Below are 27,572 nucleotides of genomic sequence, written 5' to 3'. Positions count from 1 at the left end.
ACACGGAAGCGCCAGCTGGGGCCAGGCCAGGAGCGACGCGCTCTCTGCCCCGCGGGCCTCCGAGGGCGGCCTGGTTTCTACCTCTGCATTTATTCCCGTTTTTATTGCATCGTGATGACAGTCTATGGTTTCTACTAACTTCAACTTTCTGGAAGCAGCAGAGGCTTTCTGGGTGACCTAGGGTAATGCTAAACTCAGCTTCGTGACCACTTGTCTCCAAAGCCTCTCCTGGCTCGTCGTCACTACGCGGTCACCCCTGGTCCTCCAGGGTGGGGGGGTCTGGGCGGGTCTCCCCACCACTCGCCTCCTCCATTCTGTCTTACAGTCCCTCTGGCTCTGGAGGCAACGTCATCTGGGCCACCGACACCCACATCGCTCCTGCCATCTGCAGACCCCGTGTTCCGGCCTGGTGAAGCAATCCCGTCTCAAGGACTCTTTTCTGCCTTGAACTCGGCTTCACCCGCCATCAGTGACACGCTCCCTGCTTTCACGTCTGCCTAACATATCCCTTACTCTCTACTTCTTTTTAATACCTTATTATATTTTATCCATCTCATTTTAGGATTTAAAGCCAAAGTTAGAAGACCCATGTTTGTTTCATTGATTACATCTAGCAATATATAGAATACATGATATATATTATATATATAATATATGTATATATATGCACATTATATGTGCATATATGTATGTAAGTACATATTATATATATGCATGTATATAAACGCATATAATATACATGCATATAATATATATATAATAGTGCCTATAATGTACATATAAACGTAACTTTTAAAATTATGAAAATAAAAAAATTAAAGATAAAAATCTTTGGGGCACCTGGGTAGCTCAGTCGGTTAAGCATCTGACTTTGGCTCAGGTCACGCCTCAGCAGTTTGTGGGTTCAAGCCCTGCGTCGGGCTCTGTGCTGACAGCTCAGAGCCTGGAGCCTGCTTCGGATTCTGTGTCTCCCTTTGTCTCTCAAAAAATAAATAAATGTTAAAAAAAAAAATTAAAAAAAAAAAGATAAAAATCTTTAAATTTTGTTGGCCTAGAAAGATGTATGCAATATCCCAGCCGGATGTTCAGCATTGAGATATTATGTTTAAGGCAGTTTGTTCAGTTTAAATAGCATTTTGAAAAAGAACTGTCTTCAGGTACTTGAGATATAAACTTCCAAAGTAACGAAAGAACCCACGGGCACTAATGACTGAACAGCGTCCCTGACACCACCAGCCTTAAGTGTGTGTGCCACCCTAGGTGCTGGGGCTCAGCCTGGACGTTGGCAGGCCTGGAGCGGAGAAGGGTGAGTGCGGCAGGGAAGCCTCTGCCCGCACCTGTGGTCGCGCCCGGGGGCCGGCTTTCTCTGCCACAGCTTTGGGGCACAGCTCCCCGCCCGCAGCTCAGCTTTGTGGCCTTGCAGGCACACAGCATTTTAGTTGCTTTTTGCCGGAAGCCTCAGCTTCTTGTTCTGCCTTGGGGATTGAAGAATTTCCTCAAACAATTTTGAAAATCGAATTCCCCCACTGTATTTTATCTCACTAACTTTCTACGCTGTGTTCACTTTTAAGGGACACAGAAGAGCTCACCACTACTGAGTTCTCGCCATGTACCAACGTATCGTTAGAACTCTCCCAAGCCTCGGGACCCTCGCAGCACCACACCGAGGGCCTAGTATTCTTCCCATGACACAAACAACAAGCGAGAGTGTCCGCACAGAGGTCAAAGGGACAGGGCTGGTGTCTGAGCCAGGGCGGTGTGGTTTCAGAGCCCCTCGGTGGCCTCTGGGACACAAGCAGCACCCCGGTGAGGGGACAGCTCCGGCCTCCACACTGGGCCCGTCCAGCTGGCCAGCGGCCCTTCCAACCCTCCCATTCCGGAAGAAGCAGGGTCTCACGGCTCCTGCTCCAGATAAAGACTGCGTCTGTGCCCCCGGAGATGTCAGAACCCTAACGAAAATATCCTAAGGACTTACGCTCCTCAATCAAAACCAAACGAAACCAAACCAAAAACCCTGTGGATTAAAATCACCGGTGCTTAGTACACATAACTTTGACACAGAGGGCCAAGTTCCCCAGTGGTCCGTGGCACAGATGAGAGGGTAGGACACACAAAGGAACCTTCTACATAAACTTAAACGTCTGGGGTTTTGCCTTAACTCCAGATCTGACTTAGTAATATTATTACCCACCAAATATCCAAGTCATCACATTTTTCCCTCTACTCAATTCTCTTGGATACTCGCAGACTGTACAACGTGCCCCAAGTTGTAAGCCACTGAGGAGTTCAGAAGGTGTCAGTTCCTTGGTGTGATGCACCTCCAAGCTCTTGGCCAGTGCCCAGACCTCAGGCTGTCCCTGCAGGCCCCCGCCCCCCACCTCCTTGGCTACGGAACACGGTCATCTGCCACGACTTCCAGACACTCTTCCTTACAAGACTCGGGCCAAGGCGTCACACTCTCTGCACTGTAAGGTGCAGTTTCCAAGGCCACCAGCCAGGCTGGAGTCAAAAGACGGGGGCTGCATTTTTTCCTTACTGTGCATGTGCTTTGAATGCACGCCTAAAGGTAAAAAAATGCTTCTCCAGGAGTCTGGCGAGAAAGGAAGGCAAAACGGCAGATCCTGCCAGACCCACCGTTCTCGGAGGTTTTCTTTGTCATGTGCTCACAGGCGAGCTGAAGTTAAGGAAGTGAATCTCCAAGATTTGAGGACTTTTTCTTGCAGCTTTTTGGCAGTCATCTTAGGAGAGGAAAGGGTCGTAATAATGGTCAATTAGAGGGCTCGTTTCTGGTTTTCCCAGCGTGTAATACAGAGTCACTCTAACGCCATCCAGATTCCCCATGAGAACAAACTGCCATCTGAAAGCATACATTCTCTGTACAAACGCCCCCGAGCACCCGGACGGCCCTTGAGCTTAGTCAAGCCTGCACTACAGGACCTTGCACGCCAGGACGGGGCCTCTGAAGTTGCACGTGCAGGACACTGAGTCTGGGAAGAGAGTTCTCTTCCCGGAACAGCTGCCTGAGCTGGACAGGAAGACTCAATGACGGGTGGCCCTAAGCTGGGGACCATATACTGTCACGACCTCCCTTCCTCTCCTGTTTTGGGGAAGACTGCTTCTCGTCTAGATGGACACTGGGCTCAGTGTCGCTGCTTGTCACTGCTTCCGCCCTCACTTGCAAGCTCCGTGGGTGGAGCACACACACGGGAGTCCTGGCCAGCAAGGGCCCTCGTTCCACAGACAGGCCCTGGGGGCAGGTGGGCAGGCACCCGCCGCTGCTCAGACCCTCAAGGTGACCCTTCCCGTGTGCTGTAACTGCCTGGACTGGACCGTGTTTGGCCAATCAGAGGAAGAGCCCCCCCCCCCCCCTTTTTAAAGCAGGCTCCACGTCCAACGAGGATCCCAATGCTGGGCTTGAACTCATGACCCTGAGCCGAGATCAAGAGTCGGACGCGAGGAAGAGGCCGTTTTTAAACTTTGGATTCAATGAAGACAGGTCAAAACCAAAGCACTTCCGGCCACGTGAGGGAGAAACTTAAAACAGAACCATATTTATAGTACTTTGATGTTTTAGACCGCATATTTACAAACATTATGATGCCTGATTCTTAGAACAACCCCATGAGAAAACTCCATCTTGGAACAGTTAACAGACTTGCCAATTGGTCGGGAGAGACGGAACCCAAACCCAGGCCCTCTTACTTCATCCCACCGTGGGCTTTCCAGAAGAATCTGAATGGAACACGAGGGAGGGCTCTTCTGGGCTCTTCCAGGCTCAGTGATCAGAGCCAGGAATGGGTGCAAAATGAAGGACAGTGGGCTAGCGAGGGAGTAGTTCCTGAAGAATTATCAAAACACGTAATTCAATGACTCCTTTTAGGTAACTCCGTCATCCCTACACAGTCTAGCAATCTCCCGGCTGACCTGCCGTGACCCCATCTCCTCAAAACACACCTGCTCCCGTCAGACAGAGCTGGCCAAGACTCCTCACCACCACGAGGGCTGAGTCTTCTTAGACGGGAGCTCGTGTCCTTGCTCGTGCAAATAAACACCCCACCTCTGGCCAGTATCCGCGGTGCCTGCTGGCCCCCCCACCCGGCCACAGAGGCCACCTAGGCTGAAGGTTCTTGTGGTACCTGGGCCAGGAGTAAACACTTCCAACCCAGGGATGAGGCTTTGGCCAGGATGAAGCCTTTCTCCTGAACACTGAAGCTACCATCCATCGGTTTTCCCCACGTGGAATCTGGATTGGCAAACATGGGGAAGAGTGGGGGCAGATCTAATCACCATCACTCGGACACAACCGATGTCACTTTGCCCCAGACTCGGTGCCAAATGCACTCATTCCTGCCGTCACCGAATGCCCGTGGCGCTTCTGCAAGGGAGATTTATTATTCCCACTTTGCAAGTGAAGAAACAGTTACTCATCAGGTTACGTAACTCGCTGGAGCTTTACCACCGAGCGGGAGTTGGGATACACAGGGCAATTATCCATGAGTGTGGACCTCAGGGGGCTGTGACAGCAGGGCCTGGGGTGTGGGGGCACACATCAAGGCCTGGGCCAGGATGGAGGCCACCCTGCGGCCTCCAAGGTCCAGTCCACCAGGGTTACTGTGCTCGAAACCAAACGGGAGAAACCGGAGGGCTCCATGTTACAGTTTTGTGGTGAGCTTGGAGGGGGCCCGCTACACGCCTCCCCGGGCTTGGGCCTCACGGCCACCTTCTCGATTTGGCCACATCCATGCAGAGTCGTGCTCCCACTTGGTGTTTTTCTTTAAGTGGACATACTTTTGACTAGGCTGTGTCCTGAGCGATAAGCACCCAGGAAATCACGGATTTGACACGCTACCTACGTGGAAGTGACGGGCAATGCTGCACCACTTGAAATCATCTCTTGTGCCACTGGTGACGTGGACCCGCCACACTCGGAGGGACTGGGGCCGCCCCACAGCATAAAGGGCAAAACATAAAGGACAAAATTTCATTTCACCTTATTTATGGATTTCCGAGTTGACTATCACTGCTCTGCACAGTGCAGGCTTTGAGGCCTCCACCTGCTGTCCTGAACGAGGGGCAAGGAGGTCATTCTGTCCTCGCTGTTGTTGCTGTCACTGGGAGACCAGCCGGCGGGACGATGCCTCCTGGTCTGCACGGACCTCCTGCCGGGCTCTGGTTCTACAACCGGAAACTGCTGAGGACCCAGGTGAGGGCCTCCCCGTCGGCCCCAGTTACCAAGTAGTTAGTTCTTTTGAGGTCTGCCTTCAAAGTCCCATCCTGATACCGCTGTGACAATGAGACTGTCCTTGCACAAATTAAACTCCACTTCAACCCGTGTACACAGCCGGCTACTTCTCCGTATCAGGAGGCGCGTCCTGTCTTACACACGGGACAGGAAGGTGAGCACCTCCCCTCGTGCGCCTTGCGAGGGTTTTGGCATCACGAACGAGAAGGAAGCTTAAAAAGAGTCACAGAAAATTCTTCCGAAACTGCTGAACAGCTCCACTCAGAAAGGGGACTAGCCTTCCACGGTGGCTTCTAGTCCCTTTTTCCCTTAACAGACTGCTGCATATTTTCTAATACTTTAGGCCACATCACCTTCTTTTTTTGGAAGTAGCCAGAATATAAATAGCACCCTAAGAAATCTGCAAGCGCATCTTCTCCGTTAAGACATCACAGATACCAGCAAGAAGGTCCCTATTTCGTCTGTGGCAAGACGAACAGAACCACGGCCGCCGCACATCTCTTGCCCAACGTGGAGCGTGGTGTTCTTCCTGCACAAACGCGGAGCACAGTTATCTGCACATGGACTGCTGGCCTTTACATACTTCACCGGTGTGCAATGGGCACGGGCACAGAAGTGCTCAGAAGTGTATGCTGGGTGAATACGTCAAGAGCAGGACGGCCATACACCCACCCGCCACCCCCCGCCCTCCCTTCACCCTCCACGCGGTCTGCTCTGCCAGGCCCCCCGCACCCCCGACCCCCATCCCTGTCACTTGGTCAGCGGCTCGCTCCCCTCTCCCCACGGCTCCCGTGGCTCTAGTGACGCGTTCATTTGACCTGCCAGCCTAGAGGTTCACGTTCTCTTCTCATCTTCCTTCTACAGCAAACCCCCCGAGGGCAGGCTTTCTTATCCGCATGTACCTGCTTTACGGACTTGAATTTTCCAATTACACCTCTGAAGACAGCATCTGATACGACAGCTATAACCTGACCCAACTCAGAAGAAATCGGGTTTGTTTAACAGAATAACATGATTAGGTTACGTTTCGACTACACACCTTTGCCGGGTATCTGCCAGGACGTGTGCTCGGGGCACAGAGCCCACTGCCCGCCTCCCTCTCGGACCCCGGCCCTGACCCAGGACGTGGGTGGATTTTCTGCAGCTCTGGGTTACTCGGATCTGGGCCAACCCGCGGCTCTCGTCGGCCTCAAAGCAGGACCGAATCAGGTCAGAACTTTCAAAGCCACACTGGGGATCTGTTTACAGTTCTGGGCTCGATCGTCCCTTGTCAGTGTCATCCCCGGCCTCACGCTGAGAGAGCGGCCTGTGGCTCTCGAGTCCCACGTGCTTCCGCCAGTGACAATGGGAGGTTTCGTGGAGAGAAGCATTACAGGGGGTGTAAAATGTGAATGAATGGATTTGGAAGCCCTCTTTCCTGTGGACGGCGGGGACGGAGCCCCAGAGTTGCGGGAGAGGACACGTGGCACGCAGAGGGGTTACACTCTGGGGCAGAGAGCTGAGTGACCAGACCTTCTGCATCAACGACAAGCCTAAGGCGGGTGCTCACGGCCTTTGCGGCTCCGACACAGCCAAGTGGGGTCCAGCATCCGAGGCAGGAGCGCCCCTCGAGGGCAGACCACAAACAGCCCCCGACATCTCTCCGCTTCTGTCACCGTGGACGTCAAGCCAGCGCTGGGCTTCTGGGAGCACCGCAGCGAGGACATGACGCCTGCAACAATGCCGTCCGCAGGTCCCTGCAAGGGTGCGCGGGGGAGGAGCTGTCGCCATGCGGAGCCACCCCCTCCCTCCCTCTCTTCCCCCCCCCCCCCCCCGCAGAACTTAGGTGCCTGGGATCGTCCCTCTGTCATCAGGCTCCATGAACGGAAAACCACTGACATGCCAACAAAGCACAGACGTTCACAAAGTCAAAGTTCAGTGGAAAAATCATCTTCCCTGAAAAAAAATCCCACTTTCTGGCACATTAGATGAGATCAGCTGTTCTGTTCCAAGTAAAGCACAGTCAGTATTTTAACAGAGGTTCAGGCGACAGGCTTTCTTTCAGGAAAGAAGACACCGGAACAGCAGTGAGTGTTGGGGTCGCCCCAGATCCCCCGGGGCAGGGGGGCCCTAGCCCAGCAGTTCCTGGCTGTGCGTTTCCTTCTGGAAGCAGCAAGCAGAGAAAGTCTTAAAACAGTACTATACTTAGATTCATAACAAGGATTCTTCCTCACTTACAAATAACGTAGGGCTTTCTTCTCCCCTCCTTTCTTTTTGTGGAGGGGAGGCCAAGTCTCATGCTCCCCTTTCAAGCTTTATGGGACACAAGTCAACTGCCTGCTGTCAGCATGGTGGCCGGCGTCCCAGTCACCACTGAGAGCACAGCAACTAAACAGAGCAACACGAGACACTTAACTGGATTCTCCCGAAGGGGATTTCAAAACTTCAGCTTTTGCAGGCTGTTTCTGAGGTGACAATAAAGATGACCTTGGAGTCTCAGGGCAGTGTTAGAACAAACCTTTCTGCCGTCCCAAAGCAGGAGGTTTGTCTACCTCGTCAGCTTCTGATGATTATGCTCGGAGACACAAATAAACCGTGTGTACACGCACTAATGCGTGGATCCTGTGCTCAGCTGGAATCACAGAACCTGGAGAGACACCCCTCCCACCCTCTGGCCTTCCATGTATCGACACCAATGAGGATGGGCTTTTATTTTTTTCAGGTATCAGATCTTTATTTTTTTAATGAATACAATTTATTGTCAACTTGGCTTCCATACAACACCCAGTGCTTGTCCCAACAGGTGCCCTCCTCAATGCCCATCACCCATTTCCCCCTCTCCCCTGCCCCCCACCAACCCTGTTTGTTCTCAGTATTCAAGAGTCTCTTGTGGTTTGTCTCCCTCCCTCTGTAACTATTTTTTTCCCCTTCCCTCCCCCCCATGGTCTTCTGTTAAGTTTCTCAAGATCCACATGTGAATGAAAACATATGGTATCTGCCTTCCCTGAATGACTTACTTCACTCAGCAGAATACCTTCCAGTTCCGTCCACGTTGCTGCAAATGTCCAGATTTTATTCTTTCTCATTGCCAAGCAGTATTCCATTGTATATATAAACCACATCTTCTTTATCCATTCCTCAGTTGGTGGACATTTAGGCTCTTTCCATAATTAGGCTATCGTTGATAGTGCTGCTATAAACAGTGGGGTACCAGTGCCCCTGTGCATCAGCACTCCTGCACCCTTTGAATAAATTCCTAGCAGTGCGATTGCTGGGTCATACGTAGTTCTATTTTTAATTTTTTGAGGAACCTCCACACTGTTTTCCAGAGCGGCTGCACCAGTTTCCATCCCCACCAACGGTGCATGAGGGTTCCCATTTCGAGGAGGATGGGCTTTTAAAGGCTGGGGGTGAAATCACATGGCATCCAATTAACCATTTTATTTTTTTGCTTATTGATTGATTGATTGATTTTTTAATTTAAATCCAAGTTAGCGAACATACAGTATAATAATGGTCTCAGGAGTAGAATTTAGTGATTCATCACGTGAGCCCTGGGTGTTCTGTGTAAGCTATGGACCGATTAACCATTTTAAAGCACACAACTCAACCCGGCCTGTAGAGTTCTCAGTGTTGGGCAGTCACCCCACTTTCCACACGTTTTCATTCCAGTAATCCTGCCTCATTCCCCTCCCCCCGGCCCCGGCAACCTCTAACCTGCTTTCCGCCCCTGTGGATTTGCCCAGTCTGGACATTTCATATGAAAGAAATATAAAAAACGAGCATTTAAGTTGCACAAATTGCTTAATATTATGTGGCAATTCCAAATGTAAACAAGGTACAAATCTGAGATTTGTGGCTTCAAATGATGTTCTGGAGTTAGGGTTTCACAGACCAGTAAAATTTCACTACGAATCTTGCCAGTGGACAACACTGGCTTACCACCCTGACAAATAAGAACATTACAAAAAGAATCACAGAAAAGACATTTTCAGAGCACAAAGGACAATCTTGGGATGAAGGACAGTCCTGTAAACTTAATAAATCCAGCTTTATAAAAAACCCACTCGACATCACCTCAAGTTTTGCCTTGGACAGGTAGACGCCTTGCTTGGCACAGGGCGGCAAAGGCCTTTGGAAATGACTGATCCTGGACCACTATCCTCGGTACATCTGAACGTAGGTAAACTAAGGACGTGAGCCCTCTGGCCAAAGGGAGTCCCCCCCACCCCCAAAAGGGAAATGGATTTCCTCCTCTTAAGAATGAAATCTTTTCGATGGCTAAGACTGACAAGATCTATATCCAGCTCGAGAATCAACACAAAAGGATGGCGGCTTCGCAGGAGACACCAACGTAATGCAAATCAGGGAGGGAGTGCCGCGGCACTCAGTGCGGATGGAGGCCGGCCGGCCTTCGGTCCAGAGAGGTTACACAGCACGCAGCCAAACCGACGACGTTTACAAATAAAAGGAGAGCTCTGACGGGCAGGCTCTCCCCAGCGTGGCCTTCTAAACTGGGGTGTGCGTTCTGGGGGGTGGAGAAAGCCACAGGATAAACACGGCACATGTCCTGGAGTATCAGTTTTACAACACAGTTAAATCACGCTAACCGCTTTTACGTCAACTATGATAAGTATGAAATAGAATACAAAATTCAAGTAGCTTTTTAGAACAAAACCGGAGCCTTCGGAAACTTAAACACCTTGGGGGCTCTCGGCGGACCGAGTCATGAGTCGGGCCCAGGCCCCAGACTCCCGACAGGAGTGGGCTCTCCCCGCTCAGGCTCAGAGGAACTGCCAGGGAGAATCTGGGCTGCACTAGCCTGATCTAACTGACTCTAGCCCAGACAGGGCTGCGGAGAGGGCAGGAGTGGGAACAAACTGGTTCTGAGATTTACATGGAAACACAGGCGACCCTGAATACAAAACAGTTCTGAAAAAGAACAGAACTGGAGGACTCACGCTTCCTGACTTTAAATTTTTTTTTAACATTTATTTTTGAGAGACAGAGAGAGACGGAGTATGAGCAGGGGAGGGGCAGAGAGAGAGGGAGACACAGAATCGGAAGCAGGCTCCAGGCTGTCAGCACCGAGCCCGGCGTGGGGCTCGAACTCGCAAACTGTGAGATCATGACCCGAGCCGAAGTCGGACACTTAACTGACCGAGTCCCCCAGGCGCCCCTCACGCTTCCTGCTTTTAAACCTCCCCCCAAAGCTACAGCAATCGAGGCCTGTAGAGCAGGGGAACGGGAGAGAGCCCAGAAATAAACCCTCACGTTATGGCCCAGTGAGTTTTCACGAGCGTGCCAAGTCCATTCAGTGGGGGAAAGGACAGTCTTTTCAACAAACGATGCCGGGAAAATCGGACGCCTACTTGAAAAAGAATGAAGTTGGACCCTCACCTGACACCATCTGCAAAAACTAACTCAAAATGGATCAAAGACCAACCAAGATGACAAAACTCTTAGAAGAAAACACAGGAGATCTTTGGATTCGGCGGTGGCTTCTCAGATCTTAGCACCAAAACCACAAGCGGCACAAGACAAATCAGATAAACTGGACTTCGCCCAAATGAGAGATTCCTGTGCTCCCGACGATGCGCTCGCGGAAGCGGACGGACAACAGACAGGCCGGGAGGAAGTACTTGCGAGTGCATCTGGGCCAAGGGACCACCGTCCAGGTACACAAAGGCTCTGCGGCGACCAAGTCATGGCTGCCACCCTTCACCGTGCCCTTTGGGTCCCTCTCCGCTCCTTGCACCTCCCACCTCGCTGCTTCCGCCTTGACGTTTTGCAGAGGCCTCCCCCTCCTGTCTTGTGCCACCAGGAAAGCAGGAGCCGCCAGGCCCTACCTTCCCCAACTTCCTTCTCAAACTCCCCCCGCCCCCACCCCGGTGTGCGAAAGATGACAGCGGGCATCTGGTCTGAAGCACCGCTGGCTTTGACAGCCCTACCGCGTCACACCGAAGAAAGGAGCAGGGCCGGCGACGACACGGGGACAAGGTCCGAAATACGGCAAAACTGGGTCACTCACCCAATGAAACACAGTAAGGAACAGTCAGGTCAACCACCACGACACAATGTGAGTGAGGCCCTGGCCGGGAAGCCCAGGGGTGACTGACCTGCCCGCGCCGCCCGCATCCTCGCGCTCTGCCGTCCTCGCCAGCGAGGGTGCGCACGCCGACGGGCTGGGCGAGGGCGGGGTGCGTGCGCAACGGGACAGGGGCCAGCAGAGTTACAGTCTGGCCGAGTCTCGACACAAATGCGTGATCTTGGCCTTGAGGCAGTGAACTGACTAGAAGCACAACAGCAACTTCAAAGACACAGAAAAATAGCAGCTCTGATTCGGAGCGTGAAGGTCAGTCATCAGCACACGGCCCCCACCTCTAACGTGACGCCTCTTCTTGACTTTTTGAACTTAAGACGTTCACGTGGTACACGTATGTACACACACACACACACACACACACACACACACCCACACACCCCACCCAAGGTATCACTTTTGGTCTAACTTTCGAGTTTCGCTACGGGACCACAGCAACGCGTCTTGAGCCTGCCCTCCCTCATGTAATGACAAGGGTGGCGGCCACACCACTGCGACCGTCTTGCCTTTTTACTCCATCGCTCTGCCACTCTCCACCTTACGGTCCAGCAAGTGATCCTACTTGATGTAAACCCCCTTCTCAGATTTCTCTCCCCACATACATGGCCACACCCCAGCCCAACACGTTCTCTGCTGTGCCGCTCAATCTCTCAGCCCCCGACACTGTGTGGGGACCACCGGTGGGCTTACAGGTGTCACTTCTCCCGGGAGGCCCGGCCCTGCCCACAGGGCCTCCTGACTCTCCGTGTGCCTGGCCCAAGCAGGTGCAGACATGCCCCTTCGGTACCGCCAAGTGAGGGAGTGATCTCTAAATATTTGCCCAAGGAATGAAACAAAGCTTTGGGTGGCCGCGAGGCAGAAGGTCAAAACTCAGTTTTATTCTTCTTTCTGTGTTTGGTATCTTCCAAAAAGCTCTCCTTCCCTCTGAAATGAGCTCGTTTAACCAAACATTTCTAGTCTTAACTTTAACCTTATTCGGCACAACAAAGGGCGGGCTTGCCAGACCGCCAAGGCTTCCGCCAACGAGAGCACACACACGGGGTAGTTGAAAGCCAAGAACGAGGAAGGAAACGTTTGCGGGGCTTTATGAAAATGAGGAACAGGAGCCCCACAGACTGTTTTTCTCCTCCAACGTAAACATCCCCTCAATCGTATACGTCACCAAGAAGTCGCTGTCTTTCCTACTGTTTCCCCTGGGACAGACGCCTATACTAAGCTTTCAGCTAAAACCGGCCTCTCCCCATCTAGACCTTCAGGCCAAACTACTGTCGCTAGAACACTAATTTCGCACTCGCTGTAAGCATTACTCGGGAGGAATGCACACCGGTAGTAAGTCTACGTTTAGCACTGGCCTACTCTTGTCGGCTTTCTGGAAAATGCCACGTCACCCGGAGGTCCCTCGGGAGGGGCGGGGTCCCGAAACCAAAGGGAAACCAGGTGGCGTTTCTCCCACAGGAGTTTCGGGCCATGTGCGCTGGGGGACAAGCGGGCAAGGGGAGGAGGGCGAGATCTGAGGCCCCCCCGAGTCAGATTTCATTCAGAACCGCACACTTCCGAGGCACAGCCTCACTTTCGGGAGCCAGAGTCTGCACCTCTTTTCTCGAAGATGCTGAAAGCCCAGCTCGCCTGGCCCGTGGTGGCCCCGCACCCCGCACTACTGTGAGAAACCGAGAGCAGAAAGTACCGCGTAAATGGATCTCGGTGATAAAGGGACCTGGGAGAGCAGCCCCGGTGCACACTCCGAGGGGTGTGAGCCCAGAGCGGTGAGTCAAAAAACCCAGGCGCTCATCCGGTCTGTCACCAGCCCGGACCAGCTCCTCGTGGGACTGCAGGCAAGTCGGGGAACCTCGCTCGCCCGAGCCACGGCCCCGGAAGGTGGGGCCGACACCACTTGATTGCTGCCTCCCAGGAAAGAGGATGGCTAATGAATGCATGTGAGGACCTTTGAAGATCAGGAAGTCTCCTGGGTGCTAATGACAAACAAGAACAGGTACGCCTTCCCCTCTGGGCGCCTGCTGGCTGCAGAGGGGGTACCGAGCTGCTCCCGGCAGACCGGGCTCCCAAAACAATTCGGTCTTGTGGCTACGCAAGTCTGAAAAATCTCTGGAACAAGTGGGTGACGGTAACGCCGGGACACCAGACGACAGGCGAGAAAGTGCACGCAGACCGCGGCCACGTGGCCTGCACCAGCTCCTGGGCGGCCCCGCTGCGCGTCCGCAAGCCCCCGACTGGTGTAAATGTTGACGTGGGCGGCGTGTTTCGGTTTCTACGGGCGCCAGGGTTAAGGCTGTGAACTGGCTGAGAAGGCCCTGTTTTCTGCCAGAGAGTGTGTTCCTGAACACGCCTCTTAAGCTTCCCTTTGTCATTGTTATTATTTTTTTAATACTTCAAAAAGAGAACTACAGTGTAGAAAGTTATCTGGGGGGGGGGGGGGAGGGGAGGGCCTCCAAGTTTAGCTTATATTTCACACAAAAGGAGGCTCTCCGCCTTGCTCAAATAGGCAAATGACTGAGCCCGGACACTAGCTGACCATAACAAGACCATAGACTGAACTGGTTTTTAGAAGAGGATATTTGGCTTTAAACAAGCATGCGTGCACGCACACACGCGCTCAAACACACACACACACACATACCCGGCACCAGGTGTTTTTCCAACCTATGCAGGCAGGGCAGTCTTGGTTCGAACACAGGTCATTAGAACTCGTATCAAAATTAAATGCAAAAATTTTCCAGATTAAGATTCTGATACACATTTGCACTTCACTGATGCACAAAACTCAGAAGTAAAAAGTGCAGGATTCATAGCTATTGATGTTGTATCATCTGAATTAGACAAGTCAACCCGAAGGAAGCTTGCCTTACAGAGGTCAGGGTCAACCTGTGAAGGCCTCATCTGGAAAACAAAGGACACAATCCACGAAGGAGCGCTTTCGGGGAGGAAGGGGTGTGGGGGCGCGCAAGGAAAGAGGAGGTAAGACATTTCAATTTGGCTTGAAGTACCAATTTCAGTTAACCTTTAAGATTAATACCTTTTCAATATAATATCATTTGTGACTTTACTGCAAAGAGAAAAAGTTTCTGGATTTATTAGAGTTTGAAAGAACCCTTACTCATTGGGCAGTCACTCAAGTTTCCTACTGCGAAGCATTTCTCTTAGGGACAAAATTAAAGGGGGAACTTGCTCATTCGCATCACGTGCTTTTGTCCTCAGGGACACCAGATAAACATGAATCTAAGCACCTTCCTTTTAATTCCCTCGAAAATACATAATTTAATCAAAAGCATCCATATCTACCTACCTACCTACCTACGTAGGTATCTATTTATGCATTTTTAAGTAATCTCTATATTCAACATGGGGCTTGAACTCAGGACCCCGAGATCAAGAGCCCCACGCGCTTCCGACTGAGCCAGCCAGGTGCCCCTCTAGTGCATCTTTAAACTAAGGCATTTGCAGGTTCAGGAAGGTATGGAGACTTAGTCAAGGACCCCAGGACGTGACCATCAGGCCCTTACCCTGGATCACAGAGCTCGGGGCTCTGGGAGGACTGGGTCTGACTTCCAGAAGAAGTGTATGGGGAGGACGGGGCAGTCAGTGAATTAACAAGACCTCAGTGTTTCCAACATCTAGTGAAACATTTTCAGAGCAGGCACAGGGGGGTCAGCGATGCTCTCTGAATTTTTATTTATTTATTTTGAGAGACACAGAGACAGCACGAGTGGAGTAGGGGCAGAGAAGGAGGGAGGGAGGGAGGGAGGGGGAGGGAGGGAGAGAGAGAGGGAGAGAGAATCCCAAGCAGGCTCCGTGCTGTCAGTGCAGAGCCCGACTTGGGGCTCGATCCCACCAACTGCGAAATCACAACCCAGGCTGAAACCAAGAGTTGGACGCTTAACTGACTGAGCCAGCCAGGAGCCCCAGCGATGCTTTCTGAAGTAAAATGTCTCCTCAGGACCAGGTCTCAAGTGTGGAGACACAAAAATCCGTGTTTCTGGCAGCCCAGTGTCGTACAAGGGGCCTAAGTTCTAGTGGCCTTGTCGCTCACTGTTTGGTTAGGTGCACGCGGGATCGTTTCTGACGCCCGTAAAATGAACACAGAGCTTCTGTTCCACCAGGCTGTGGGCGTTAAGTGTCTGTAAAGGCCCCCAGGCCGGTCCCAGCATGTGGCAGGTGCTCCTTGGGTGCTCCTCCCAGAGGCCCACCTGGTCCAAGAGTTGGAGCCCAATTAGCAGAAAGATGCAGGGGAGCACATCTGGGTTCACACAACATACGCATACACAGTACGATACAGGACACAAGATAACGTAACGTTACCTCAGGGCACCAGGTCATTTTAGAGAGTAACCAGATGGTAAAAACCTGTAAAAGGTTTACATTTCTAAAACTGCTCTCATGTCAGTCTTTTTCTTAAGAAATAAAGAAACGTGGGGCGCCTGGGTGGCGCAGTCGGTTAAGCGTCCGACTTCAGCCAGGTCGCGATCTCGCGGTCCGGGAGTTCGAGCCCCGCGTCGGGCTCTGGGCTGATGGCTCAGAGCCTGGAGCCTGTTTCCGATTCTGTGTCTCCCTCTCTCTCTGCCCCTCCCCCGTTCATGCTCGGTCTCTCTCTGTCCCAAAAATAAATAAACGTTGGAAAAGAAAAAATTAAAAAAAAAAAAAAAAAAGAAAGAAATAAAGAAACGAGAGGTGCCTGGGTGGCTCAGTCGGGTAAGTGTCCGACTTCAGCTCAGGTCATGATCTCCTTCATGGGTTCGAGCCCCACATCGGGCTCTGTGCTGACAGCTCGGAGCCTGGAGCCTGCTTCCGATTCTGTGTCTCTCTCTGCCCCTCCCCTGCTCATGCTCTCTTTCTCAAAAATAAACATTAAAAAAATTTTTTTTAAATACTATAGACTTTCTGTGAATAAATAAGTACATATATTATGTGAAAACAGACACATGAGCGTGCGTGCATACACACACACACACACACACACACACACAGATACACAGATACACAGTCTGGGATGATACACAGTAAACCCAAGCAATTCACTCAGAAATGACAGGAAAGGTAAGAGACTGATTCAGGGGGATAAGGCCAGCGAGAATTTCAGATTTGTAAGGAAAAAAAAATTGACTATATTCACATATGGATTTCTTAAAAAGATTAATAAAAGACAAAAGGAAGGGGACTAAGGCGGAAAGGGAGGTTCTGGGTCCTAGGGTGACCTTACTACCAGCAGTGCAGCGGCTGGGCACAGGTATCACCTGTCACTGTGGCCTGAGAGACCTGGTCACATTATTGGCCGACGGTAATTTGGGATTTTCGTTTATTTTTTGAGGGGGAGTGGAAGAAAAAAAAATACAGAGGCATAGTAAAAATAGGGTCAGGGTCACGTCCAGCCCAAGCTAGAGAGGCTTCCTAGGACAGTGGCCTCCAATTTTTGTGGTCAGGACTCATGGACACTCTAAAAGGTCTGCAAGGCCCTGGAGAGCTTGCAATGCATGGGTTACACCTACTGATACCCAGCAGGTAAGAGAAGGTTTCACATATTTATTCATTCATTGGTTTAAAACAATTAAAGGTTCATTTTTGTGTCAACTTAAATATTATGAAAATAACTTTACCACCCGCCTACCCCCCTCAAAATTAGCAAAAATGTAACTGTTTTACATTTCCACAGATCTCTTTAATGTCTGACTTAGCAAAGGAGAGGAAGATTCACGTTTCTGCTTCTGTACTCAGTTTGTTCGATATGTTGTTTTGGTTGAAGTACATGAAAAAAAAAAAAAAAAGGCCAAGCCTCACACAGGCATGTTTATTTGAAGAAAGGAGGCAATTCAATGGCTTTTTCAAAAATGTTTCAAAATATTCTTCTTTGATTCTACACTAACATTCAACAAGAGGCAGTTTCTTAAAAATTAGTTGCAACACAGATCAAAACTATGCTGATGAACATTTTACGTCAAAACCCCGCGGTATTTCCTGCACTTTGACCGTCCCTTCTGTCCACGCGTGCCGGCAGCATCACTTCTCGCTCGCTTGGAACGTGCCGGTGTGCGGGGCTCCGAAGACCTTCCACAGACGCGTCCGTGAAGCTCTGCTAGTTAACAGCACCAGGCTCTTCAGCACCGGGAGTTGTCGAGCTCACGCTGGCAGATGCAAGTTTCCCAAAATTCAAATTTTTGCCCGCAACTCTGATTTTTATCATGAACAAATAGTGTCACTGTTGTTTCCCTTGAATCGACGGGCTCGCTTCGTCACTTTTCAAGGCAGTTTGTCTGCCTTCTGTTCCTTCGAGTGAAAACGCTGATCCTGAAAAAAGTGGCTAGTTCAGCTTGCAACTCACACAACCGTTCAGTGTTTGAGGCGAGTCTGCCAGAGGGCTTTCTGAGAGCTCCACACTCCATCGCCCAAAACATTAAGAGGCGGGGGGCAAGGTTGAAAGGTAATAAAACTGACCATGTCAGGCTTCCTCAAGGACATTTCTAGGTCAGGCTGGCGTGCACGTGCTGGAACGCACACCGTGGCCTGCTGCGTGGAAGGGGCGGTCTTACCCACCACTGCCACTGCACCATTAGGGTAGACCGCCACACCATGATGGAGACACACGGGTCCTTGGTGCTCTTGGGAAGACTGTTCTGGCCTTGCAGATCCCTCGAAAGCATCACTGGGACTCCAGGAGCCCCTGGACCACGTCTGTGAACGCCAGCTGCCCTGCGCAGGGATGACACCTTCACGGTTTCAGAGTTCAGAAAACGTGGTCCCCAGTGCTAACCCTGGATCAGGTGGGTGTACTACTTAAAGGTGAAAAGACCAACTCCTAGCTGTGTATGTACCCAAATCGTCCGCAAATGCAAACACACAAGCATGCACACACCCTCCCCACCTCGTTGTCCCTGATGCCCACCGAGGATAAGGGACCCGCAGTGAGGAAGGATTGGGCTTATTTCCTACAGTGAAACATTACTGTTCTTACAACTTCATGAGTCAAAATGCTGAAATCAGAACACACTGCTCGTGAACGACACAAGCAGCAGACAAAAATCCTAAAGGAGCACGGAAGTTCACGTGCATCCAAGACAAGGGAGCATCCACAGAACCCGCTGGGCCGGTGTTAAACGGCTCAAGTTCTATGGAAAACACCTCAGCATCAACACTTAAAGCAAGAAGATCTAAGGAGATCGTGGAGATCCCACTGAGTTCACATGCTGTCGCAATGAAAAACTCCCAGCACAAACAGGAACGCAGTGGAATTTAACGTAATGGGATTTGACAACAAGGCAATTTCTGGAGTGTCACAAGCCGCACTTGCACTGGAACACAACTGCAGGGGAACGAGAAGCCGGGTCACCCTACTTGGGACCGACCACAGACAACGTATCTCTAACTCTGAAAAGAGCATTCTTCCTGAACATAATTGGGAAGACCTTCCAAAGCCTTAAGAACAGCGAGGAGAGAGGGGAGGGGAGGGGCGGAAGCAAACGCTGATCTCCCGTTTCACCGAGCAGTCTGGACCCAAGAGAGCTGCAGGGCTGAGCACAGGGACCAGAGAGCCACCGAGATGGTGCCTGTGATTGTCTCACTAGGCGCTTTATGACACGCGGTCTATATAAGCAGGACACAGTACACACTCCAGGATTACTGATGACGCTACTTTCTCCGGGGCGGTGAAACGGCCTGCAAACTGCAAGAGGAGAAAAGGCTTGGCAAGTGGGGGAGGGAGGGAGGCAGATGTGCTTCCAGATGAACCGACAGAGGTTACCGTGGAAGAAAAGAAAAAAACCAAGCTGTGGTTAAGAGGCTGGGCTCCGAAGCGCCCTGTGGGCAAGGCGGACCACGTGTGGGGGGCCTTCCGATGTGCAGGCACCGCGTTCAGCACTTACGTGCACTCGCTCCTTTTACCCTCGTGAAACGCAGGCTGGCGGGGCATCTTGCTCCCATTTCCGGGCCCGGGGTGAGTCAGCTTGCCCGAGACGGCTCTGCCCAGCCAGTGCTGGGGTGGGGGTGGGACGCAGGGATCCCCCACCCTTAAGCACCGAGCTCCCCACCTCTCTCATTCAGAGGAACCTTGGTTTCATCTCAGAGTGTGCCTTAAAGGCTGTTACGACACTTTAAGAGACCAATAAAGATGCCCATAAACGTCAAAAAAGGGTGTAAACCCCAAAAACACCATTTGGGAAGGTGGTGTTACCATCTGTGCCCGCTGGCACCGGGCACTGGCCACAGCGCCTCAATGCTGCCCTGCCCGGGACCGCCCGGCCCTCTCCTGATGACTTCACCAGAGACACCGCTCTGCCCGCAGCGGCACAAAGGGGAACGGCCGACCTGAATGTACAAGACCAAAGCTCGCCATTTTGGAAACAGTTTCTGAATAATTACATTTCCTTGGTGCATTTTTTTCTAAAGCAGAACATCTTTTTTTTTTTTTTTTTTTAATGTTTATTTATTTTTGAGAGACGGAGAGACAGAGTGTAAGCCGGGGAGGGGCAGAGAGAGAGAGAGAGGGAGACACAGAACCTGAAGCCGGCTCCAGGCTCCGAGCTGTCCGCACAGAGCCCGACGTGGGGCTCCAGCTCATGAACGGTGAGATCATGACCTGAGCTGAAGTCAGACGCTCAACCGACGGAGCCACCCAGGCGCCCCCTAAAGCAGAACATCTTTAAGATACTTCTCTCCAGCACTACGGAAAAGTTTAAACCTACACAGGTCAATAAACACCTGCAGGGAACCAGGTTCACCAGCTGCTCCCATCTTAGTGTATTCGCTTTACGATAATTTTTCCCTTTATTGTCTCAAGAAGGCAGCAGAGCTCATCACTCTGCACACCTAAATAATTCCACCGCTGGTCCCTAAGAGGAAGGACAGTCTTTACAACATCACCACACCCTTACTGCACCCAGAAAACAGTTAATTCCACAGCAGCCCATATCACTGCACACTCAACTTTCTCCAACCGCCCCAAGAACGTCTGCTATAGGTTTGATTTGGTTTTGTTTTAGAACGAAGAAGACCTGATATAGACACTCACTCACTGTATTTGTTATGTGCCTTTAGTTTTTTTGTTTTTTTGTTTTTTAAATACAAGGGCTTTTGATTTATGAACAATTCTAGGGCCCAAACCAGACTTTACCTGCTATAATACTCTGCCCTTATGGACTCTAGCCAGTGTCTTTCCAGGATCAAAAAGAAATGACTTTCCTTTAAGTACACTCATGAGAGAAACTGATCGCCCCCCCCCTTTTTTTTTATTTATTAATTTAACTTAATTTTTTTTAATGTTTATTTATTTTTGAGAGATGGAGAGAGAACATAAGCAGGGGAGGGAGGGGCAGAGAGAGAAGGGGAGACACAGAATCTGAGGCAGCTCCAGGCCTCAAGCTGTCAGCACAGAGCCCGATGCGGGGCTCGAACCCACGGACCGTGGGATCATGACCTGAGCCCCCTAGGCGCCCCACGCCCCCTGTTTTGGAGTTCTCCGTATCTCCATATCCTTAGGGGTGCTATTCCCATCTGATGGGGAAGAGATTCAGTCTGAAGCCGGGCCCAGCAGAGTGGCTCCCCGTGTCCACCCTTTTAGGCAGTTACCTCGTACAGCTTCTCATGAGCCTGACAGGTACTATCTGACCGATGGAGCACCAAATACGTATCATCTGAACGGTCCTTCAGAGAGACCACTTTTTATTTCCAATCCACCTACACTGGCTGAGTGCTCACATTCTAGGGATGACGCCGGACGTCATGAGAAATACCCGATTGACCGTGACCTTCCTCAGGGTGCTGAGGTTTCGCGGAGGAGGTAAGAAAACGAAGCTCCCGATCAACAGCTGGCAGACGAGGTGGTGAAATGGGATGGCAGGTCAGGCGACGGACGCACAAATATATCACACTACAGAAAACAGGGACAATCAGAAGGTACGCGTGATGTGCAAGCTTTACACTCGTCTCTTGACACCCTGACGTGGGGCAGAGGAGCGAGCTTGAGCTCAGACTCTGGCTCCTTCATTCTCCGTGGCCTGGGGCAAGAGGGTCCCCTCTTCTAGAACGCACGATGTTGGGCGGATTCCGTGAGGATGTGGCCCTGACCCCACATGGCTCCATAAACACTGCTGCTCCTGGGACAGCCACCGGCGACAGCTTGGGGACTGTGCAGCTGGTGCCAGGGACAGGGGCCTTGGACTCGGCCTTACCGGCTGGTGACCTTGGGGAGGGGAGACACCAGCCCGTGTCCGGCTCACCTCCCAGGCGGGAACCAGTCAGTCGGGTGTTCACGAAAGTGCCGGGAAGGTGCTGCACGGTCAGAAGACAGCCACTGGGCAGCCGGATCTGACATGTGCGACCAGAAGTCAGGCGAGAAGGACGAGGTACCCAGACCACTCTGCCCTCGAGGAGTCTGTCCCTTTCCGGGGTTTATTTATTTATTTATTTTTTTAAATTTTTTTTTTTTCAACGTTTTATTTATTTTTGGGACAGAGAGAGACAGAGCATGAACGGGGGAGGGGCAGAGAGAAAGGGAGGCACAGAATCGGAAACAGGCTCCAGGCTCTGAGCCATCAGCCCAGAGCCCGACGCGGGGCTCGAACTCACGGACTGCGAGATCGTGACCTGGCTGAAGTCGGACGCTTAACCGACTGCGCCACCCAGGCGCCCCTCTTTCCGGGGTTTAAAAACACACACACTCTTCCTGATATCCACCTCCTGTCTTTATGTTTCGTTGTTTTCTCACCGTCGACATATTTTAGGGAAAAACCTCTGGGAGTTTAGCTTCTGCTGCAAGGCAGGAGTCGTGACCAGAAAGCTCTTGCCACACCCGAGTTCAAGGGAAGACTCATTAACAAAAGGTGTGCAGCCTTGATGCAAATCCCCCTCCCTCCCCCACCACCCCAAGAGAGCTGTCTCTGTGCTTACCTTCCACACGGTCTCACAAATACGAGACAACCCCACACTCAGGTCACTGCAGGCAAGCTCTAAAAAGCCACTTCAGAGAGAACGACAGGCACAGGGCACACGATGCCTGTGAAGCAAAAACCCTGAGCTGGCCAGATACACCATCCAGAGACAGGTGCACGGTCTGATCTTTTGAGGGGTCTTTCATTTTTGGTCACCACTGAAGCGTTTTCCTGCCTCACCGTGGGGAAGGTGGGTACTGCCAGGTATCGTCACATGACATAGGAGTGTTGGACGCCTGGCCGGCCACCTGCATCGGCCACGGGTGTCTCTGGCCGTGCCAAGTCACCGGACAGACCGGGCAGGAAAGGAGACTTCCATGCTGCCCCTGCACATTTTACTCGTGAGAATACAAACTTTTCCGCAGGCAGACCTCAACTTGCCCGGAAAAATGGGTTTACGTGAAGGAATAATTTGCTCCTGAGCTCCCCACAGGCCGCGGCTACTTCTCAGTCCTTCAAAGACGGACTCTCCGGCCATGAACATCTTCTTGGTTTCGCTGTTCCTGCCTCAAACCTGGCTCTGGGAGTGACACGGATTTTACCACACTAACAGGCCACTGAGAAACTCAAGGGATGGTCTGCAACAGGGGTTGTTGGCAAACTAGGTTCCGTGGGCCAGACGTGGCTCGCCACCTGTTTTTGCGAATAAAGCTTTACTGGAGCACAGACACGCCTATTCACTTACTTACTGCCTATGGCTGCTTTCGCAGCCAGAAATATTTACAGGCACGCCTCGTTTTACTGCGCCTCACAGATCCTGTGTTTTTTACAAATTGAGGGTTTGTGGCAACCCCGTGTTAGGCAGGTCTCTGGGTGCCATTTCAGCACGCGGCTGACTCTGTCGCTGGTGATTTGTGCAGTCCGTCAAACTTCTTATCACTGTAATTGTTCTGGTGATTGTGCTCAGTGATGATCATCTGCAGAAACCTCAGGTGATGGTCAGCGCTTTTCAGAAATCAAGGTGTTTTTTTGTTTTTTTTTTTTTTTGGTTTGGTAGCTCCATCCTCAATTTTGCCATTTCCCAGTATTCGTATTACTGTTCTTTTGGAAGGAAAGAAAATGAGCCTTTGGAGGAAATGTGCCCAAAGACACTCTAGGGCTATAGATTCCCCATTCCAAGAAAAGATCCCAAAAAGGATTTGGACTTGGGGTGGATCCCTGGATGCAGTGTTTTGTGTAAGCAACAAAGTATTTTCAAACGAACGCACGAGCACGCACTGTTGTTTTTTCTGACAGTAACAGAACATAAAAGCACGTAACTTTATTTTAAAAAAATTTTTTTTAATGTTTCTTTATTTTTGAGACAGAGAGAGACAGAGCATAACGGGGGGAGGGGCAGAGAGAGAGGGAGACACAGAATCTGAAACAGGCTCCAGGCTCCGAGCTGTCAGCACAGAGCCGGACGCGGGGCTCAAACTCACGGACCGCGAGATCATGACCTGAGCCGAAGTCGGACGCTTAACCGACTGAGCCACCCAGGCGCCCCGAAAGCAACGTAACTTTTACATGCACTGGAAAACCAAACAATTCATCTGACTTGACCGAACGCCACAAGAGCTTTACGGCAGCAGCGGTCTGGGAGGGAACCGCAGTGACACTGAGGTGCACCTGTGCTGTCCGGCCCTTCGCTGAGAAAGTGCCGATCCCAGGCTACAGCTGAGCTTTCAATACGCTGGACACAAGAGTCTATTTAAATCTGAGGGAACGATAATGAAATGACATTAAAAATCCAGTTTCTGAGTTGCACGAGCCACATCCGGAGTGCCCCACAGCCAACACATGGCAGGGGCCACGGCAGCGGCCACCATGGAGGGCACCGCTTGCGGGCAGTCCTCTTGGACGGTGCTGGAAGCACAGGATTTAAGTCATCGAGCTAAATTTACAGCCATCAAGTTCAGGTGACGCTCTCTCCTTCTACAGACAGACAAGTTTATATAAGTTCCAATAATATGTTCCTCGCCCACTTGAACTTTTTAGGGTATGCGAATTCACCGTATTAATTGCAAACTCCAGGTTACTTAACAGAAGGTAACCATCACACCCACTGGGACTACTAATCAGTTTGGGATCCTGTTGATTTATTTGTTTACTTGACTGCCCCACCCCGCAGGGGACTGTAAACTCGGAAAGCTGGAACAGTGCTGGCTTCAGGTTCTGAGTTAGGGACCTGCTTGGCATGTGGTGGTGGGGAACTGATAAATATTCGTAAGATAAATGAAGAAATGAACCCTGGGCACAAAGCTGCCATATACAAGAGGCCACAGGGACAGATGAATGTCGATAAGGCACTGGGAAAAAGCACACGCGTAATCCTGTGGCAAAAGGTTCGCAAACTGCCAACATTTGTATTTAAAGAAATTTTTTTTAACGTTTATTTTTTTAATTTTGAGAGAGAGACAGAGCGTCAGAGGGGGAGGAGCAGAGAGAGAGGGAGACACAGAACCCGACGCAGGCTCCAGGCTCTGAGCTGTCAGCACAGAGCCCGAAGTGGGGCTCGAACCCACAAACCGTGAGATCATGACCTGAGCCAAAGTCGGACGCTTCACTGACTGAGCCACCCAGGCGCCCCCCAAATTTCTATTTTAAAATAAGTTTGTTTTTTAAAAAACGATGACAAACAAAACAAAACAGCTGCCTGCGTTTGGATTCGGCCCGACCATATGTGGGTCTTGTGACCTTGGAAGGTCATTTTCCCTTCTGTGTGGAAGACCCCTCTTCCCTAAATGGGAATGGGGGGGAGGGGGAGAGGGGCACCCAGAGAGGGGAAGCAGCCCTCGGCACCACCCCCTCCTGGTGGCTACCTCTCCCCAGCATCCTCCTGCCAGCCCCTGGCCCAGCCTCCGTCCTGCACCAGGGCCCCTGCGTGGGTCTCCCACAAAACTGGTAGCTCTGGGGTGGGGCCGTGCCTTTCTGTCTCGTTTCCTGACCCTCAGCACGGGTTACACACAAGAGACCGGCTGATCGGATGTTTAAGGGGTGGGGAATCTGAAAACCAGCAGAAGTAAAACAAATCTTGCTAAGCAGCACACGAACATGCTTGCCCTAAAAACTAGGAGTCAACAAAGTGTTCTTCAAGTTTTGAAATTAGAAGTCATTCCACTGTTTGAATCAAAAGTTAGTTTTAGGTCCCTAAAGGTTATCCCTTCTTAAAAACTCAGGTCTCTTAATACACTCCACTACCTTTTCCTCCCACAATCAGAAAATAACCGACCAGCTATTTGACCAACAGCAAAAAATCCAACCTGACTATAATAAAGTCTAGGAATAATAATAATAATAATAAAAAGAAATCAGTGTGGTATAATACATAAAATCAAATGATTCCATTTCAGAGTTATCTCAGTACAGAAAATGACTAGGATATTAAGTATTAAGTATCTAATAAAATCAGGAAAAGCTCACAAACCAAAAAAAAATCTGTTATTTGTATCTTAAAACTATAAAAAACGTCTTTTAGATGCAATAAAATTATCTTACTGCTAATGAGTCAGTATTTAAAGGACTAACTTAAATCTAAACACAACTACATTTTGTTTTTACCCGTTTGGTTCCTGTATTAAAGTGTCTAAATGCTGTCTGTGGTCAACACTGGCTCTTTTCTGGGCACACGCTGTAAAACAATGAATGTGTAGCCCAACCTACAGGTTGGGCGCTGTGGGTACGAATTTCCACCGGCTTTACTAAAGAGGGTTTGGAGAGAAAAGCAACACCCATTTTATTCCAACCGATTGAGTGTTCGTGCGGTTTATCTGCCCTGGATACACCCTAGGATCTGAAAAATCTTGTCCGGCATTTTAGTCATACGGACTATTAGTCACCTAGAAATATTGCCCCCACCCTTTCTTGACACGGGTCCCTGGAGGAGACTGTGACAGTTACAACTGTTTTGTTAGGGCGTAGCTGTGACAATATACATTTTAATTTAAAGTGTTCTGGTAAAGCTTAACATCCATTTTCTGTTCTCTCAATTATGAACAAAAAAACTTATATAACAAATGTTTTAAAATGCCAACTAAGAGTAAGTATACTGCTACCCTGATGCTTCTATTTTAATGAAATTATTATTAATTACCATGGTAATGGTGTTTTTCAGCTAAACTCGGCCCCCCAGTTTTGTGTAAACCACAAGCAGCACACTGTAATTATTAAAAGTGAGATCTCAGTACACACGGAAAACTTGTTGCCATTTTAAATCTTAAAGCCAAATGTCAACACAGAGCCTGTTGAAATGCAAAATATTTCCTACTGTCCCACGGACCCGCTAACATCTCAGGAATTATGACCCCACAATAGATCTCGGCATCTCAAAGCACGACCGAGCAGGTTTCTCGCTGAGGCTTGCACTGCACCGCAAGAATGAACACAGCCCTTTCAAAGGAAGTTCTTTCTGCGATCGCTACTGCATATTTGCAGCTCGTGTTGATTTTAGCCGAGCCCCCCCCCCGCACACCCCCCTCCCCATCCGCCGAACCCCCGAGAACCCCTCGCAGCGCCCGGCAACACCGAGGCAGCGGCAACTCCGCGGCCGGGCAAGTTGGCCCCGTGCTGCCGCCCGCCTCTCCTTCCCACCTCCACCCAATACCTTCCCCGGGCAGTGACTTCACATCCTTTGACATCAGCACGGCTCGGGGAGGGGGAGGGGAGGGCCAGCAGACGGCAGAAAAACCAGCTTCGAACTCTGCGTGCCAGGCCTCGGTCGAGACTCGGATTCCGGGAGTAGTTGGTCCGACGCCGAACGGAGCGGCGGTGACACAGCCGAGCCCCCCCCCCCCCCCCCCGCCCCCCGCGGGGTCGGCGGCCGGACGCAGCGGCTCGGCCGGCGGGGACTTCCTGCTCCTCTGATCCGAGGCACAATAGCCATTTATTAACTAGCCCCGTAAGGTTCCGATTCGGCGAGACACACAATAACTTACCCCGAATGTGGAGCAGGGCCACGGGCTGGAAGGGCCCGTTGGAGTTCGCCGCGTCCACCACCATCCTGCTGCCCGCTTTATTACATGTCCACATCTAGACTCCAGCGGGAGAGGCAGTGTACTCCTTAAGGCAAGAAAGCAGCCTCCATTTTAGTTTAAAAAAAAAAGACAAACTGAAGCTCTGCAGCTGGAGGGAACTGGCCGCCCCGTGATGTCAGCGGGCTCGGCGCGCGCTGATTGGCCGGAAGCTGCAACTTAAAATGACACTAAAAAAACTGCAATTGGAGAGAGCGCCCTGCTCGGCTGTCAGTGTGCGCGGACCGGCGCGGCTCCGGGCTCCCGCGGCCTCGCTCCGCGCGGACCTTCGGCCCCCGGGGCCGGGCTCCGAGGCCGCCAGCCCCACCGGC

The 27,572-nt window shown here is 51.1% G+C and overlaps 1 protein-coding gene across 6 annotated transcripts in view; it reads right to left on the bottom strand.

The window, feature by feature from the left end:
- The window catches only part of PPP2R5C (protein phosphatase 2 regulatory subunit B'gamma), a 129,974-nt gene that overhangs the window by 71,872 nt on the left and 30,530 nt on the right, over nt 1–27,572 (bottom strand). The window contains exon 1 of one of the 6 annotated variants that reach the window (XM_040478253.1): nt 27,166–27,358. The exons of 3 other annotated variants lie outside the window; for them this stretch is intronic. In XM_040478253.1, coding sequence (XP_040334187.1) covers nt 27,166–27,259 — 94 coding nt within the window. In that variant the 5' untranslated portion in view covers nt 27,260–27,358. Of the gene's footprint in view, nt 1–27,165; nt 27,359–27,572 lie in introns of those variants that run through there. 2 more of the 6 variants (XM_040478248.1, XM_040478249.1) reach the window with 2 other exon arrangements.

The sequence above is a fragment of the Herpailurus yagouaroundi genome, unplaced genomic scaffold (assembly GCF_014898765.1).
Source record: "Herpailurus yagouaroundi ecotype Mexico unplaced genomic scaffold, PumYag 141, whole genome shotgun sequence".
NCBI classification, from domain to species: Eukaryota; Metazoa; Chordata; class Mammalia; order Carnivora; family Felidae; genus Herpailurus; species Herpailurus yagouaroundi.
This window is presented reverse-complemented; position numbering and strand designations above follow the sequence as displayed.